Source organism: Castanea sativa, chromosome 9, assembly GCF_040712315.1.
Source record: "Castanea sativa cultivar Marrone di Chiusa Pesio chromosome 9, ASM4071231v1".
Taxonomy (NCBI): Eukaryota; Viridiplantae; Streptophyta; class Magnoliopsida; order Fagales; family Fagaceae; genus Castanea; species Castanea sativa.
The window spans coordinates 18,519,618-18,538,068 of record NC_134021.1 but is presented as its reverse complement, the minus strand read 5'-3'; the positions used below and the strand labels follow the sequence as shown (position 1 = coordinate 18,538,068).

Here is an 18,451-nt window from a genome sequence, read left to right as displayed (position 1 = left end):
CATTATCTAAAAACCATACTTGGGATTTGGTGGCACTCCCCCCTGGAAAATCTATGGTTGGTTGTAAGTAGATCTACAAGATTAAGACTTGCTTTGATGGGTCCATTGAGCGCTACAAAGCTCGTCTTGTTGCAAAAGGTTTTACACAGGAGTATGTGATTGATTATGAAGAGACCTTTGCTTCGGTTGCTCGTATCTCATCTGTTCATGCCTTCTTAGCTGTTGCTACCGGTAGTAAATGAGACATTTTTTAGATGGATGTCAAAAATGCATTCCTTAATGGGGATTTAAGTGAAGAAGTTTATATGCAACCTCTTCTTGGTCTTTCTGTTGAATCAAATAAGGTTTGTCACCTTCGATGTGCACTTTATGGCCTTAAACAAGCTCCACGAGCTTGGTTTGCCAAATTCAGCTCTACCATCTCTCGCTTGGGTTACATGGCCAGTCATTATGATTTTGCCTTATTTCTTTGTCGCACTGACGAATGCACTATTTTACTTCTCTTGTATGTGGATGATATGATCATAACTAGTGATGACCTCAGTGGCATTTAAGAACTCAAGGATTTTCTCAGTCATCAGTTTGAGATGAAAGATCTTGGACATTTCAGCTATTTCTTAGGTCTTGAAATCACTCATTCTGCAGATGAACTTTATACTACTTAAACCAAGTATGCCACTGAACTCTTATCTCGAGCTGGACTCACTAATAGTAAGACTGTTGGCAGCCTAGTTTATCTCATTGTCACTCGTCCATACATTTCCTATGTTGTTCACCAGGTGAGCTAGTATCCGTCTGCTCCACGATCGACTCACTATGCTGCTGTTCTGTGCATTCTTCGATACCTAAAGGACATTCTCTTCCATGGTCTTTTCTACTCTGCTCAGTCTCCTCTTTTTCTCCGTGCATTTTCTGATGCTGATTGGGTAGGAGATCTCACTAATTGTAGATCCACCACTGGTTATTGCTTTCTTCTTGGTTCTTCTTTGATTTCTTAGTGAAGTAAGAAACAAACTCATGTGGCCCGCTCTAATACTGAAGCAGAATATTGTGCCCTTGTTGATACCACATCTGAGCTCCTTTGGCTATGATGGCTTCTTAAAGACTTAGGTGTGTCTACATCCTCTGTTACTCCTTTTTATTGTGACAACTAGAGTGCCATTCATATTGCTTACAATGATGTCTTCCATGAACGGACTAAACACATCAAGATCAATTGTTATTTTTCCGTTATCATCTTATCCATGGTACTCTCAAACTGATCTCAGTCTCCTCTAAAGATCAACTTGCAGATATCTTCACTAAGTCACATCCTAAGGGACGCCTTCATACTTTGGTTGACAACTTCAAGCTAGTCTTACATTCACCTTGAGTTTGAGGGGGGTTGTTAACATGTATAGTATTGTGGGCTTTAGGCCTAACTAGATTACTTATATAGTACACATTCTTGTACTACATTCTTATTTGTACTGCACTCATATACCTTCTATATAAAGGGACTCATGTATATTCTTTCACGGTAAAATACAATACTATTGAATTCAGTATTTCTAACATACATTACTCCCCAAAATAGCCTAAATTTCAATGATACATTTTAACGTTAACATGTTTCCAATCAATCTTTTAAGTACTATTTCTTATTTGTTTTAATCTTTTAACATCCATTCATTTCTAACATAGTTCTTCCAAACAATCCGCACCATTAAATCTACCAAAATTATGTTGTTTTGGAAAATGAAAGTGCTAGTTAGATTGATTGGACGGAGCTAAACAAATTGAGTAAATTGAAATCAAATAAAAGTTAAAGAATTAAAACATAAAAACGTAAAATTTAAAATACGAAAATAGGTCAAAAGTTAAGGCGTGTAATTTATAATATGACTTTTAAATTATCTACCTACCAACATGATTAGTGACGAGATTAAGAAGATAAATTTGACAAGCAATAATAATATACATAAGAGAAGCTAAACACTGTATTTTGGTCGCAGTACCTGTTGTTTGTTTTAGGCCCACAAGGCACTAACTCCATGTTATATATGTAAAGGAGAGAGACGGTGACAATGGCTAATCTGGGGCCAGAGGATTGAACCGTGACAGAAGGGGTGACACGTTGATGGATCTAATCATGTTGGCATTACGTGTTTAGCTTGTGACTTGTGTCACTAGCAATGGCCATCAAATAAAATATGTGCTCCATTAATGGCTATATATGGTGGGTTTAGATTCTTTTGGACTCAATCCCTAACCTCATTTTTATATGAATTATGAAGCTATGTCAGACAAAACAAAGAAAGAGTTGGCAGTTGAAACAAAACAATCCTAGGACACGTTGGGTTTTAAGAGCTTAAACTATGTGAATCGCCTTAGCAATCATAACCAAACCTGTGAGCTTTATGCTTCGGCGATCTGACTTGGTTTTCTTTTAGATCAAATTAGATAAGCTAACAAGGAAACTAGGGTCAAGTTCTTGGATCACCTTATATAAAGTCACAGCTAACAAAAATGGTGTAGTAAAGAGTTTAAAATGGTAAGCCCATATGAGTTAACAATGGGATTTATACTATTTATTTATAAACCTACTAACTACTATAATAGTCATGGATAGTCCGATCTAACATATTCAAGATTTTTTGAATGGGTTTTAAGTGAAAAAATCAAACTTGCAGTAGCAACTCATTTAAATGGTCATTTTTTTAACGGACCAGCCGGTTGAAGAGAAAGATCACAAAAAGATCATGGAATGAGTTAATTACAGGTAATTTGCATGTTATTTTATATGGATGACTCCATAAAATGGAAGATTCTTTTGATTGGTATTAATTATACGAGTTCCATTTTTAGTATTTTACTTTACGTTCCACTAACTCTAGTGTGCCATTTGTTTGATTTTCTTTTTCAATTTAACTTTAATTATTTTATAAAATAAAAATAAAACACATAGTAGGTTATAGTTGGTGGAACACAAAGTAAAATGAAAGAATTTTATTTGTATATTCTTGTGGTATATATGAGTACAATGAACAATAAATGTTCGGCTGCATTTAATGATGATAGCTTCTCTCTACGGCTCAACACTGTTGTAGAACTGTTTGAAAGAAATTAACTAGCATGCATTATGCATTTGACTACTGCTTTTATCATATAAAATCTTAACATTCGTTAGTGATCTCAGGCTTTAAATATATCAAGAAAATGGAAGAATATCTTCCACAACAAGAGAAAAGCAAATTATGTTTGGATGGACCATTTATTAGTACTACAGACATTTTTTCTATCAAAATTAGAATAAATGCATAACCATGAAGAAGATACATTCAACTTGAATAGCTTGCATTTTATATAAACACTGACCTACTGTAGTTTAGTGTCATCACTTTCCTACGTTAATTAAGTTTGTTCCATTGTGTGAGGAGAAAATATTATCTTATGTTAATTAATGTATATATAATATAACATAATTCGAGAGAATGTAAAAACTAGATCTCCACAATTTTGATCTCCTAGATTAAAAGGACGAAAAGTATAAAATTAAAAATTCAGTTGGAGTTGGGATCAAAATCATTGACGGTAGGCTTCAAGAGTCCTCATATAATATGTATAGCCTAATAATCCTATTACCAAATTTTACATAAACCCAATAAGGAAATGCCCACCTAAGCTAGAAGAAAATTGCACAATTTTTTGGTCAAGATGAACAAAAATTCCAAATTAAATATACATTCTTATGATCATAGAGTGATGGAAGCATTGATTTGAAATCTAAGCGAAAGCATTGCACTCCTAAAATTTGGTGAAATTATCATGTGCATCCAATAAATTACGCCACCCTTTCATATAATGATGAATTTCATCCATGGATCCTATATGTAAGGGAACAATATTACATCAAATGTATGGACTAATTTCTTATAAATCTTATAATCCCATATACCCATTTTTATACGTGAAATGATTCAAAAGATAATTAAAGACTAGGCAAGGTTGTTCTTTTCTCTTTTTATTTTTATTTTTATTTATTTAATTATTTATTTTTTTAATCTCTCGATTCATCTCTATGGTTTGAACATGATTTATCATTTATTTGGTTGTTGAGAAAATGAACCAAAAAAAAAAAAAAAAAAAAAATTCTATGTAATTTGTTCATGTAGGTAATCTAGCCGGGCTACATTGGAAAAAAGGTTGCATTCTAAATTTATTTTTTATTTTTTGGAATCAACATTCTATAATTGTGATTCTTATTTTTGATCTTCTTTTTCCTAGTATCTTGTTGCTAGTTATTAATTTGTATTTGCACTGCCTTGAGCTAGCTAGCATTGTAATTATTCAATCTTTAGTATCTAGTAATGCGTTTATTGAAGCCAACAGAAAAAAAAAACATGGAGTCGTGGTTGTTATTGTTTGTCTTTTTAATTCTGAAACCTGAAAGCCGCCAAGGTATTTATTTTGTCTCAACTTTGAACCCCCATATAGTACTGGACCTGGCACCTGCTGTTATATAATGCTAGTTTTCTTCCTTCTGGATGTAACTATGTCTAATATTTAATATGCAAGGTGATTTGCAAGCCCCAATCAACTTCTGGGTGGTTAGAAAATAATCGATGTAGTTGAAGAATAAATGTTAAGGACCTATGTTCCAGTTTTTCTTTGGAGTTTTGGAGTCTTATGCCGAAGTACTCTTGAAACTAGTTACAGTATAGTGTCTTGAGATCGATTTGTTGTCTATTCTTTTGAAGTTTACAGGATTGATTTGTTTCTTTCTCATGTTTTTGGATGCTAAAATTATTAATGCCTTTGTATTTAGTATCAATTAATATAAATCTACAACTCCTCTGGCTTGCATGGAGTTTTCAAAAACTTGGGGCTCCCACTGGCTTAAGCCAATTAAGCTTGCTATGATTGAGGATCGATGATGACTAATTCTGGAAGAGTAAATATATAGCTTAATTCATGTAGGCGAAATCACATGCAAAGTGAAATGCATTGGCAATTGTAAATCCAGAAATTAATCATTATGGCCTGTTAATTAGATTAGCTATATATGTGATCTTGGAGGCAAATAGTTTAATCTCATGAAGATTTTAGACACTGTTTGTTCTTTTTACTTAAAAAATAAAAACCACGTCAGCATGGCTTTTGTCAGTGACAAGTGGAACATTCTCAAAAGAGTGTTTTTTTTATAATATTTTTATTATACAAGATAAAATTTCTACTCTAGCCTAATCTAAGTGTATATGTGTGTGAAATTCCCTCTTGGAGACTTGAACTCTGGCCATTGTCCTTCACACTCCATAAGCATTTATAACTGTTGAGTGACTATCGCACCCAGGGTGTGCGGTAGTTTCAAAAGAGTGTTTATCATCCATGGAACAGGATAAAGCCAAAACAGTTTTGTGAAATTTAAAGATTATAAATAGGAAGAACAAAATGTAGATGGAGAAAAGAAACATTCAACATTTGTACTTTGTTATCCTTAATTTAGTTTAACCTTAGCATTAGGACCAGCGTAGCAGTTTGTTTGATCCTTCCACTTAACAGATCAAGCTGGATCTCTTCTCGATCGAGTTTGTATTGTTGGAACCAATTTAATGCAAGTAAATTACATTCTTGCGAGTGTGAATTTTCTTACTCGTTAATTTATTGTATTCCAATATCCTCTTCATTGAGGCAAATATGAACCCACCCAAAAACAAATTTATTATTAACTTGTTGATGTAATGCTCTATTATGTTGTTCTTCTCAATGCTCTGTCCTCTCACATTTTAACAATATACTAATTAAATTAATTCATGATATAATTGAATGATGGCATGCCTGTATATATTGTAACACTAGACTAGAGCGTAGTCCATAAATCACCTGACATGTTTTGCTAATGTAAACTACTATTCAGTGATTCGGTCATTGGTATTTTGAAGCATGCACCCACTTGGTCATTCACATAGATTGTGCATGCAATTGAACATATCTAGCGTAAGAAATCTGATCAAATGCAATTCTTACGGATATTGGATAAAGTGGGGGTGGTCCTTTAAATAGAAATATAGAACTGACATTAAATACATCTACCAACTTCACCTCCTCGCTAAAGCCAATTAGCTAGAAACTAAAAGCAAGACTGTTTACCAAAAAAAAAAAAGCAAGACTAAGGCATTATAACTTGATGACATAGAAATAGTAGAAAAAGACATTATAAACAGTACAAAACACAGTCCAGTTGAGGACTAGCTGGGGCACCCATTTATTCTCACGCTACTAGATCCTGCATAGGCAAACTAGTCTTCCTTGATCATCCTCACTTCACGCTGCAACATGGTTAAAAGCAAGAGAAATGGAAAAAAGTTAGAAGCATTCGATTAGGTAAGATTTGATTGATCATAGAGCCCATGAACAAAAAAGTATCTTATGAATCAATCCTCTCATATATTGATATATACATGGAATCCAAACATATGGATCTGCATGTATTTTAGGGTAATGGGGTACATACTTGTTACATCAGCTATCTTCTTCTCGTGTTTGCATCACAATGCTCTTAATTTCGAGAAAAGTGAATAAATCTATTTAATGGTTTAAATTAATTTTCAAGATTATGAAAATATATATAATCTGACATCATCATTTAAAATTTCATTTAATTAACTAAAGAATGGTATCTAATTTAGAGGAAGTCACTATATTTACATTTAGATTTGATAGCTACTAAATCTAACTATGAAATAGTCTCTTTCTATTTTAAAGCAAATAAATAACTTTAAAATGGAGCTGTATCATACTTGCCCTTTTACATGGAATAGAAAATGAAAATAATCCCTTAATTTTAAGGTTAAGATTTTATTTGTTGGATTTGTAATGTCATTCAAAATTTTAAATGACGTGACACTCGATATACTATTAAATTTGAACCATAATTGGATTCATACATGAGTGTATGAATGTACAAAGTACAAACACACAAAGGGAGGGAGAGAGAGAGAGATAGTCATACTTGCTGCAGTCGGTAGAGGGGCTGATCTTGTAAGGAATGTTAACTCCACATTTGTTAGGAAGTCCAGCTGCAAGACCAAGATTGAAAGCAGTGTATGGAACCCCGCTCACAGCTTGCTTTAGACACTTGCAAACGCTTTGGCGGTCTGCTGTGGTCTGAGCCAAGCTATAGAGAGACTTGATCCCACTGCAGCATTCAGCTGGTACAGTGCCACCATTGGCTACATAAGAAATGCATGGGGTCAAGTACCTCACCACTTGGCCACATTGTATTTCTGCTTCGGCCTTTGGTGCAGTACTTACCACAATGCACACAAACGCAAAGCATGCCAGCTTAAACACAACAGAGCTAGCCATAATACCCAATTGGAACAAAGCACAATACCTATTCAATTTCCAAAGTGTTTAGCCACTTACTGATGAGTCTGAGAGCTTCTAGGTTGGTGCTTATATATATAAAGTGTGCATAGCATAGTGTTGTAGTAATTAGTATGTCAGTATGTGCTTCATAGGTAGTTGGGCTTATTTAGTGTGTTTTGTTGGGATGTAGTTGAGCATGTTAATTGCTACCGTTATAAAGTAGGAAAAAATCGGTCCCTTGAAAAAGGAAGCAAAGAGCTTACAGATCAACTCAGAAGTAGAAATTATTGAACTGCTACTCAGCTAGTCTGCTACCATGTGCGAACTGCACCAAAATTTACTCCCACCATGGGACAAATTTAAGAACAGGAGGTCACTGGTGACTGTTGACTGGTGAGCAAGTTTCAGACGCAATTTCTTAATTACCAATATGGACTAGGGACACAATCATAGAAGCTTTTAATAAGGCACAACCAATTTCTATATTTGAAATAAGGCCGGCTATATCGGTTGATTAAAATTAAGTGGAGTTCAACACAAAAGGGAAAAATGACAAGATTTTCACTTAAATTCAATTACGTGGCTCATTGGACAATGAGACATGGTTGGTATTACTTGAAAATTTTTAAGTTTATGCATATATAAAACGGGTCATGTTATTGGGTGTGCCAAAGTTAATTGTTAGTGATCCAATTTAAGAAAAAATTGACCCTATTTTTATGAAAAATATATATAAAAAAAATATCAAAACATTTAAATTACTTTTTTCTTTTTTCATAAATTTTTTTTAAAATATACCATAAACTAATACTCTTAAAGTATCCGTTAGTTTTTCCTATACCGAATTATAGCTAAGTTTTGTCCAAAATAAATATATTTACATATACTTTGTTCGCGTACCATTTTACAATGGAAGGAAATTGTGCTCTTCATATAATCTACTCTCATGCATGCAATTCAAGGAAGTCAATACCGTACCGGAGGCCGTACCGGTTTGGCCACCGGTACGATATATTTCAGATATCGGTCAATACCGGTGTACCGTTTCGGGTTTATCGCTATTTATATATATATATATATATATATATATATATACACACACATACACCAAAATCTCTAGAACCATATTTATAAGCATATAATATTTTACTTATATTATAGTAAATATAAAAGTTTATCATAAAATATTACCTCAATTCAGAAAAAATTATTCATAGTTTTAGACTTTAGTATCAATTAAAAGGAAAAAAAAAAAACACAATATAAAAAATAGAAAGCTTAGTTGTTCATTGCATACTAAGAAAACAAATAATACTAATAAGTTAATGTAAATAAGTTACCATTATACCCTTACAAAAATTCAAAAATTACAAAAAAAAAGAAGAAGCTTTTTTCTGTATCGGCCGGTACTCCCGGTACCGGCTGGTATTGCCCGAAATTGGCCGGTATTTTTTCCGGTACAAAATAGAAGTGTACTAGTACCGGTGAATTGGCCGGTACTGGTACGGTATCGACCACCCTGGCATGCATCATCTGTTATGATGTGAAAGGAACAAGTTAAAAGTAAAGAAAAGTGAGAGGAGGAAGGTACGCTTATGGTCACAACAAAATCTTACAATTTTTATAAAACAAAACAAGATTTTTGTTAAAATATGAGGTTTTTTTTTTTTTTTTTTGAAATTTAAATTGTCTATAAACTTTCTAATAAAAAAAGAAGGATGTGTATCCTAAATTGGCGTAAATTATTATTGAAAATTTTATGAGATCATATCACTCGCGATTCCTCAACTACATTCCCTGCCATCTTTACACATGGTCTAATAATAATCCAAAACAAACATCCAGTTTATAGATGGTGATCGGTGAGCAAGAGGAGTAATAGAAAAGAAGAGAGAAAGGGTTCCATTCCATTTATCTATTTTTTAATGTGAATAACTATTTTTCAATAATAATAATAATAATAATAATAATAATAATAATAATGTAAGGATGAAAGGCCTAAATATGAGAATTGGGCCGTGGGCTGTATCTGAGGACATTAGAGAGCCGGAGGATAGGTAAATGCTAATGAAGACATATAGGTTAATGGGCCGATGAAGAGGTCTGGTCATAAGGAACTGAGAGTGTGATTCGAGGAGGGATATATCCTCGGCTAAACAGAATAGAGATCAAGGGTCCGACTCTTCACCCAGAACAAGGCAACATGCAATAGTGTTGGCAAGGATGGGCATCAGAGGGGGATAAGACAAAAGAGAGTTGTGAAATATCTGAGGAGAAAGCTACTATCACCGTATTGAATGATCTGCAACTAACCTTCTGGCCGCATTAATGTGGAGGTGATACCTGAATAGTAACATTCAGCTTTATAGCTACCCATAAATAACTTCAAGAAGGTACTGATGGAACAAGTATTAAAGCCAGCAATCTGATTTATACGTGGAGGGCTAAGATGAAAGAAGGAAAGGGAATATAAAGGAGAAAAACCCCATTACAGAGGGGGCATTAGAAAATCTAAAGAAAGTCCACTGGAGACTTAAGAACTGTAATTTTGTATAAGTTTAAGAGAGATATATAAGAACAAATCATCCTCGGACTTGGCCTTAGGAGAACTTTTCTTGATCCAAACTGTTTGTTTTATTCTTCCTAGCAATAACTAACCTTTCGTGATTATTATCCACGTAACTCATTGAAAGTTCATCTTAAACCCATTCTTTAACAAATTCATTGTTTTGGTCTTTTTGGACCATTGACCCTTCATTTGGGATTTAGGAGCAAATCGTGTCCTAACAAATAAATTAATATAATAATAAAATAACATATTTACATTTTTTTCCTCTTAACATTCAGATCAAGATTTATTTGATACCATATGCATATATGTTATATCACAAAAACAAAAATTTCTAAAAAAAAAAAATTCACAAAAAAAAAATCATTCCTATCTTCTCTATTCCATTTCATTTTCTCTTAATTTAATTCTTCATTGTATTAACTCTTAAATATAATCAAAAAATTTGTATCTTAATTAACAACTTTTAATATTTCCAAAAAAAATCGCACATTTACAAATTTTCCCTCTCTAGACTATCTAATTATACAAAATAAATAAACTATTAAACATAAAGAGGGCCAAATCGGCCCAATACCATCAATTTTAAAAATATTTAGGCAAAAAACACTGTTTCGGAAGTAATTGGAAAAATACCACTTTTTTCAGTACTCGAGCTCCCCAAACTCGAGTACTAGATTTTACACTTCCACCGTGGCATGCCAGCATGGAATTTCTATTATAAAAAAAAAAAAAAAAATCACCTAGTACTTGAGTTTAGTGCACTCGAGTACTGTATAATCTAGTACCCGAGTTTAGTGGACTCGGGTACCAATCTGGATTATCCGCCAGCTTCTGGTGGGATAATCCATATTAATACTCGAGTTTCATCTACTCGAGTACTGTATAATCTGGTACCCGAGTTTAGTGGACTTGGGTACAAATCTGGATTGTCCGCCAGCTTCTGATGGGATAATCCAGATTGATACTCGAGTTTCATCTACTTGAGTACTTTGAATTGTACCCGAGTTCTCGAAACTCGAGTACCAATCTGGATTGCAATTTTGTGTATGTGATGCCCATTATACTCGAGTTTCATGTAGTGAGATATTGTTAACAGTACTCGAGTACATGATACTCAAGTATCGCTCACTAAAACCGGTCATTTCTAATCTCTCATTTCTCACTCACTTGTACACTCTCACTCTCCAAACCCCAAACCCATTTCATCGCCGGCAACCTCGGACTCCCAAACTCGTTGCATCGCCGGCGCCGCCGTACAAACCCCAAACCCATTTCATCGTCGGCAACCTCGGACTCCCAAACCCGTTTCATCGCCGGCGACGCCGTACAAACCCCAAACCCATTTTATCGCCGGCGACCTCGCACTCTCAAACCCAAATCGCCGGCGACCTCGCACTCAAAGGTTAGCAATTTTGGTAATTTTTTTTGTTCTTTCCATGAGTTTTTAAGTTAGGATATTGTGAATTTAATTATGTAACCTAATTATGAAATAAATGAATGTGAGGAGCAATGTTCCATGAGTCAACGAATTTGTCAAGGGACTATTTGTATGGAATCATGGAATCATGGAATCAAGGGACTATTTGTATTTTGATTATTCCATGAGTCAACGAATTTGTCAAGAAGTTCTAAAGTTGTGTCTGTTTTATAGATATGGGAGCTCAATTTGCCTGTTCTGGTACCATTTTCTGATTTACCACATTAGGAAGGATAGAGATTAGAGAGTGAATAATGGTAGGGTGAAAAATGAAGTGTAGATTTTCAACACCACAATGACAGATACAATTATACAAACTGTGAAGTGTAGGCTTGCAAGTAGAATCAGATTTAAAAACTCAATTTAAAATAAAGCCTTATGTTGTATTTGGAAGTTTCGTAATTCTGTTTTGTTATGTGCTTAGTTAGATTAGGCTTATGAGTATGATGTTTTTGCATTTCTGCTACTTGTCTGCACTTTTCTACTTGTTTGTAAAAGCTGGTTCTGTTATTTGATTGAATAAATATCTTATTCATTAAAAAATAATAAAATAAGTAATACATTTTTGTTAGAAACATATAACATGGGAAATTTCCATCCTCTCTCATCCAGCTCCATTTTCTTGAGTATAATAGAGTTGGTCCAAATTTGAGGTTCAAGGCAATGCTTCACGCTTGTTGCACCATATATGAATCAGCAGGGCGTTGGCCTTTGTCACATATGGTGATATTCGATTAGTGTGGTTTTTCAATAAGTTTAGGTTACTCTTGAGACACTGAAGATTCACCTAGTAAGCAAAAAAACAAAACCTTAGTAAAATCCAACAAAACAAAGATCATATCAATTATAATGTTTTTTGATAGCTATATCAATTATAATTAATTGGTTGTTTTGTTGTAAGAAACTTAAACCATTGTTTCCATTCTTTTTTAGCACAAAGGTTAGCTTTTGTTTTTGGTCATAATAATTATTGGTCATTATTTATTTTATATATATATATATATATATATATATATATATATATATATATATATATATATAGCCTATTGTTTATATTTTGCAATTAATCAAACAATTGGTATATTCATTGATATACAAATTCCAATACTAACTTTAAAATACAACTAAATATTAAATATAACTTAAAACTAAACAAAGGGATGAAGAAAGAGAACATGTATATATAGGTACTGACTTTAGCAGTTTGGTTCAATAAAATTACACTTGAGCCACCCTCAACAATAGCATTTCTCCTCTTAAAGGCCATAAAAAAATTATTGATATAAAAACAAATAAAAAAAATTATTGATATAAAAACAAATAAAAAAATTAGTGAGATGCTATCAATGAGATGCTATCATTTTGATTTAGCTTATGGGTATTTGATGAATATGCTAATGGGCCATTAATCACCTTTAATTTATGCCAAGTATGGACCCACATCGAGCAGGACCCTCTATAGGGACTGTCTTGACGAGGCAACCTATGCATCGTTTAAGTTTGCTTTGGGATGCTCCTTTGGCAGGCGAGGTATGCACTTGTGTCCAAAATCGTAATCAATATATGTAGTAGAAAGATTTTGGGCATTATGTTTGAAGTGTAATTATTACGTGGTTAGTGAATGCTATTATTAATACTAAGCTGCTTTGTTTGCAGGAAGTGCCAGGTGTTCTGACTTGTCGTCACCGAGATAAAGGTCTGTTTGATGGTTTGTTAGATCCACGGATTGCCACTTATATCACAAATGCGGGGTTAGATGGGCTACTTCGGGTCCCACATATGGACCTTGACCATGCACTAATCACGGTCTTAGTGGAGAGATGGCGGCCAGAGACGCACTCATTCCACTTACCCCACGGTGAAATGACCATCACGCTACAAGACATAGAGGTCATCATGGGGGTACCTGTACATGGCTTGCCGGTGGTAGGATTTACCCATATGGACAACTGGCGTGACTTTTGCATGGATTTGCTAGGTACCCCCCCCCCTCCCGTTTTCCCTGTCTTGAAAGATAGATTATCATGGCCAGATCCTAAAGAAACTCGAAAGGTCCTCCCTAACCCCCAATTGATTCGAGAGAAAGGTCGCCATGTCTTAACATGAATCAGGAATGAGATGGACGAGGGTGGAAAACGGCCTAGAACCACACCATGGAAGGAGGGGGGGAGGAAGGTGCAATGCAGGTTGTGTGACCAAGAGGGGCATAACCGAAGAACATGCCCTAAGCGGAATGAGGCCCCGGCGAGTGGTGGTCTCGCAGACTAGGTACGCTAAGTTTGAATTGTGGCATCCTTCTAATTCTTGAACGTACAGAGTACAAACATTTTTTAACTACTCGATATATACATGCATCTTTTCTTCAATGTAAAATTTCCCACGAAATATTTTCTAGGTTTGTGTTGTTTTTACTATAAATCACAATTTTTTTTTTCCGATGTTTTTGGGGGCATAAGGGTTATGATTGATACTGCGTTTTTGCTAAATCTGTATCTGAAATCGTCAAAAAGAAGATTTGGGTTTTGAGATTTAATATGGGTTTTACTTTAGGGTTAGAAAAGGAAAGATCTTTTGGTACTTTGCTTTGCTATTGTATGAAAAAAACTCTCTGTAACTTGTTTGTTGGAGTTGTTAACAATGGATTAGGGATTTCGGATTTCGGATTTCGGATTTTATATGAACTTTTTCTTCAAAGTTATAAGGTTGTTCGAGTGGGGGTTGAGGCATTGAGAAATTTTTTTGTGAGATGATAATAAGTATTGTGGCAACTTGTTTTAGGTGTGGAAGTTTGTCTTATTGGTAGAGTGCTTGATGGGTGGGGGGCTAATAGGCCTTAGTTTTGAGATTGTGGAAAGCTTTTGAATGTGATTTATGTGAGCGAATGCGTTGAGCTGAAGGCCAAAGATTTAGTCATATTGTTGTTCTCTGTTTTTCAGGTCTTGCTGACACAATTCAGAAGCCTACCGCCATTGTATTGTGTTGGATCATGCAAAACATGTCTATGAATCTGGTATGAAGACCCCCTGGAAGGCATCTGAATATATATGTTCACTGAAGAACACCCAACCCCTAGTCATTATTAGTATTAGGAAATTAATCTTGAGAAGTATATGTGCATGTTGTTATATTTTTATTTTTGATAACATGCCTCTATGTACATGTTGGAGGTGGAAGGCATCTGAATATATATGTTCACTGAAGAACACCTAACCCCTAGTCATTATTAGTATTAGGAAATTAATCTTGAGAAGTATATGTGCATTGAATCAAGTCAGGTATACATGTTGGGTTAAAGAGTGTGTGGGGTACAGCTCCTTCATGTCTTATGTGCTGCATTTAAGAAGAGAGGAATTGTTGTCCTTTAAAGGGCGAGGAGATATCTTTGCCACATCTTAAGTTCCTCTTTCTGAAGTGGAACTCCAAATCCCATACTTTCTCTAGTCTTTTCTTTCATGGACTTTTTTAGATGACTTATTTCTCAGCAGCTCAACTAACACTTCCGGATGTTTATGCCATTTGAGCCTCTGATCCTGTAGCAACCGTGTGTTATTTGGTCTCAGGAGACTATCTTTTTCTTTTTCTTTTTTTGGGAGGGGGGGGGGGGGTGGGGGGTATTACAAATATAACTGTCATCTTGGCAGAATGCTATGGTTGGATTTTAAAGTTATTCTTCATAATCTTATCAAGCATTCTCATAGTTGACGATTTCCATTTGAATTTTAACCTTAAAGAATTGCATAATCTTGTTTGTTCTTTTGGTCAAAATTTTTCTGTTAAAATTAATCAGACTCAACACTGGTGTGGTGTGGATGTTAATTATGTGTTAATGTTATGTCAAATGCTCCATAGTCATGTTGGCACTGGTTCTTGTGCTTGTTTCTTTTGTAGACAATCAATTTTCTGGGGATTTTACCTGAGTTTTGTTATTTCTACTGAATTGTGTATTTGAATTTTGAGATTTTTGAAAAATGTGATGCTGTTAATCGGAGTGGATGATTACAGCTTTGCTGTGGATTAGCTTAAGAATGATGTACCACTTCTGTAATTTCTTTGGCTTCTTAAACCTGACTGCACTATTGTAATGTACTATTTAATGGTGATTTGGACCTAACACTCTCCTTCAAAACCCATAGAATTGCATGCTTAATTATTGGGTAGGGGAAGGGTGATTTTTTTTTTCTTTGGTATTTCAGATTTTTATTTTATTTTTATAGTAATTTAGTTTTATACATGGCATCTGGAATGGAGAATATACGTAATTGATTCCATTTTAAATTATGGGTTGCTTGTACTGTCCTCGTAGTTTTAAGTGATGCATTCCAATTTCAGGAGACGGTCGGGGAATGGTTGTGATTAGTAGTCGGAACATAAACGGAAGTGATCATTCTTGTCGTGTATTGCCATTAAGCTTGAAAGGGGAAAATAGTTGGGATGCTGAGAATTAGAGTTGAATGGCTAAAGTGGAGCTCAACATTTTAAGTGTTGTGTAATTATGTTATTATATCGATAAAGCCATACGAAATATAAAATTCCCATTTTTCAATTTAAGAAGCTTGTTTAAAGTTTATTTATTTACTTTTATGAGGATGCTGAGATGTCAGACGCTAAGGAACAAAGTCATAGTTATATCACATTCTGTGGCTTTATCTGGGTAATTTGGCAGGAATATTGCATATATTTTGCTAGTTTGTTATGTTGATTGGCAACAATGAATGGGCTCATTCCTTTTGTAATGTAATTGCCGTGAAATTTCTCTCTTTTGTTTGGACATGGCATTCAAATGCCTGCACTGGTTGATAAGTTTAAAATCTAGTTTTTTCATTTGTGATAGATATCAAATCGATTGTTCATAGTTACATTCCTCACCGGTGCCAAAAGTAGAAAATGTCAGGTGCAAATAATGAGGATATAAAGGAGCAGGAGCTTACTGAGAATACTGTAAAAAATCAAGTTGATGGTGACAGTTCCGTGAAACTTGAGCATTAATCGGCATGACTCAACAAATTGGGGAAAATCCAGATTGGTACTCGAGTTTCGAGAACTCGGGTACAATTCAAAGTACTCGAGTAGATGAAACTCGAGTATCAATCCGGATTATCCCATCAGAAGCTGGCGGACAATCCAGATTGGTACCCGAGTCCACTAAACTCGGGTACCAGATTATACAGTACTCGAGTAGATGAAACTTGAGTATTAATCTGGATTATCCCACCAGAAGCTGGCGGACAATCCAGATTGGTACCCGAGTCCACTAAACTCGATTACTAGATTATACAGTACTCGAGTAGATGAAACTCGAGTATTAATCTGGATTATCCCACCAGAAGCTGGCGGACAATCCAGATTGGTACCCGAGTCCACTAAACTCGGGTACCAGATTATACAGTACTCGAGTGCACCAAACTCGAGTACTAGGTGAATTTTTTTTAATAGAAATTTCATGCTGGCATGCCACGGTGGAAGTGTAAAATCTAGTACTCAAGTTTGGGGAGCTCGAGTATTGAAAATAGTGGTATTTTCCCAATTACTTCCGAAACAGTGTTTTTTGCCTAAATATTTTTAAAAATGATGGTATTGGGCCGATTTGGCCCATAAAGAGTAGCCCGAAGCCCAAAATAGCCTTGTTCTATATTTCTCATTTTAGTTATAGAGGGGCTGGAAGCCCAAAAACTTAAAAAGTTAGCCACTCTATCGACAAAAGCCCATTTGCTTGGAAGGCAAGACTTCTTAATTGGGCCAGTCAATCCTCACAGCCAGAAGCTCCTTGATCACCATACACTATAGGGTCCCCCCAAGTAACTAATTTCCAGAAGGAAAGATACAAATTCAATACAAGAACCAACCTATATGTGAATGTGATCCCACAACAATAATACGGATCTGCGTGAATGTGATCCCACAACAATAATATGGATTTGTGCAAATCAATTCAAAAACTGATCAGTGTTTTGATTTGATGATAAAGAACTATTATTGTGAGCGGATATTATAGGTTAAAACTTTCTTTAAAAAAAAAAATCAAGAAATTAATTGATAAATATTTGCTGTACTCAGTGCCAAGTTATGCTTAGCTAGGCTTGAAGGTATTTTTTCAGAAAAACTACAACGATGGGTCCTGTATTATATATGTGGCAGGCCGCTACTAGTCACCTGTCAATATATTGTTCGATGTACAAGCATGAAGTAACCAGAGTGACATATATGCATGAATAGGTAGTAATTCATGACAAAGAGATTGATTATTCAGCAACAAAGACAGATTGATGGGATTGATAACTAGGTTATTAAGTGGCAATAATGTATCGAAGAGTCTAGGTCGGTAATTGCAAACAAATTTACAATAATAAAAATAGTGTCAATAATGGTTGATAATGAAATTTATGTGACTCTAATCACAATTTTCCACCAAAAAAAAAAAAAATTATAAATAAGGTTGTGAAAAAAAGAGAGCATATTCCTAGAACTGTTTTAAATGTTTTGCACTCTGCTCCTCCATTTCGTGCCATCAAACAGTTTGCTTGTCTACATAGTGAGGGTTAAAAAAATAAAAAATAAATAAATGAATAAAAACTTATCAAATTTTCATGATTCAAAACGTTAGGTCTTACTACTTTTTCTTTATATATCCCAAAATTTGATAAAGATTGATTAACGGACTCTTTATTCTCTCTTTTTCCATCCAATCTATTGGAATATTTGGTGCCATTTTCTCCCTTAGCTTTATTGTTTACATCTTGACAATGCACTAATTAATTTGGAATTTCCACATAACACACACGGTGCCCTAATGCGTGTCATTTCACAAAAGGAGCTGACATATTTAGAATAGAGATATAAAAAATGGACTAAATCTTCAACTTAGTATCGATCATCACACACACAAAATTTGAGTGAAACTTATGCCTTGTGTAAAGAGTTTTGACAACAGTTAGGTTTAGTATCACCAACCTCACAATCTATATACTCACATTACATACCTGATTTGATATAATTACTACAAAAGATACTTTATCTCCCAACTGCGAGATTAGGTTTGAGCTCGGCAATTTGTG

At 34.6% G+C, this 18,451-nt stretch overlaps 2 protein-coding genes across 2 annotated transcripts; one reads left to right on the top strand and one right to left on the bottom strand.

Annotated features, from left to right (window-relative positions):
• Positions 1-6,009: 6,009 nt before the first annotated feature.
• LOC142609508 (non-specific lipid-transfer protein 3-like) lies at positions 6,010-7,427 on the bottom strand. The gene is made up of 2 exons (XM_075781102.1): positions 6,992-7,427; positions 6,010-6,308 (listed from the first exon to the last, which is right to left on the bottom strand). The coding sequence occupies exons 1-2, from the start codon at positions 7,345-7,347 to the stop codon at positions 6,299-6,301; spliced, it is 366 nt and encodes a 121-aa protein (XP_075637217.1). The 5' UTR covers positions 7,348-7,427; the 3' UTR covers positions 6,010-6,298.
• A 5,403-nt stretch (positions 7,428-12,830) lies between these two features.
• Positions 12,831-14,919, top strand: LOC142608866 (serine/threonine-protein phosphatase 7 long form homolog). Its single transcript, XM_075780525.1, has 4 exons — positions 12,831-12,929; positions 13,056-13,377; positions 14,336-14,409; positions 14,866-14,919. The coding sequence occupies exons 1-4, from the start codon at positions 12,831-12,833 to the stop codon at positions 14,917-14,919; spliced, it is 549 nt and encodes a 182-aa protein (XP_075636640.1).
• Positions 14,920-18,451: the final 3,532 nt, after the last annotated feature.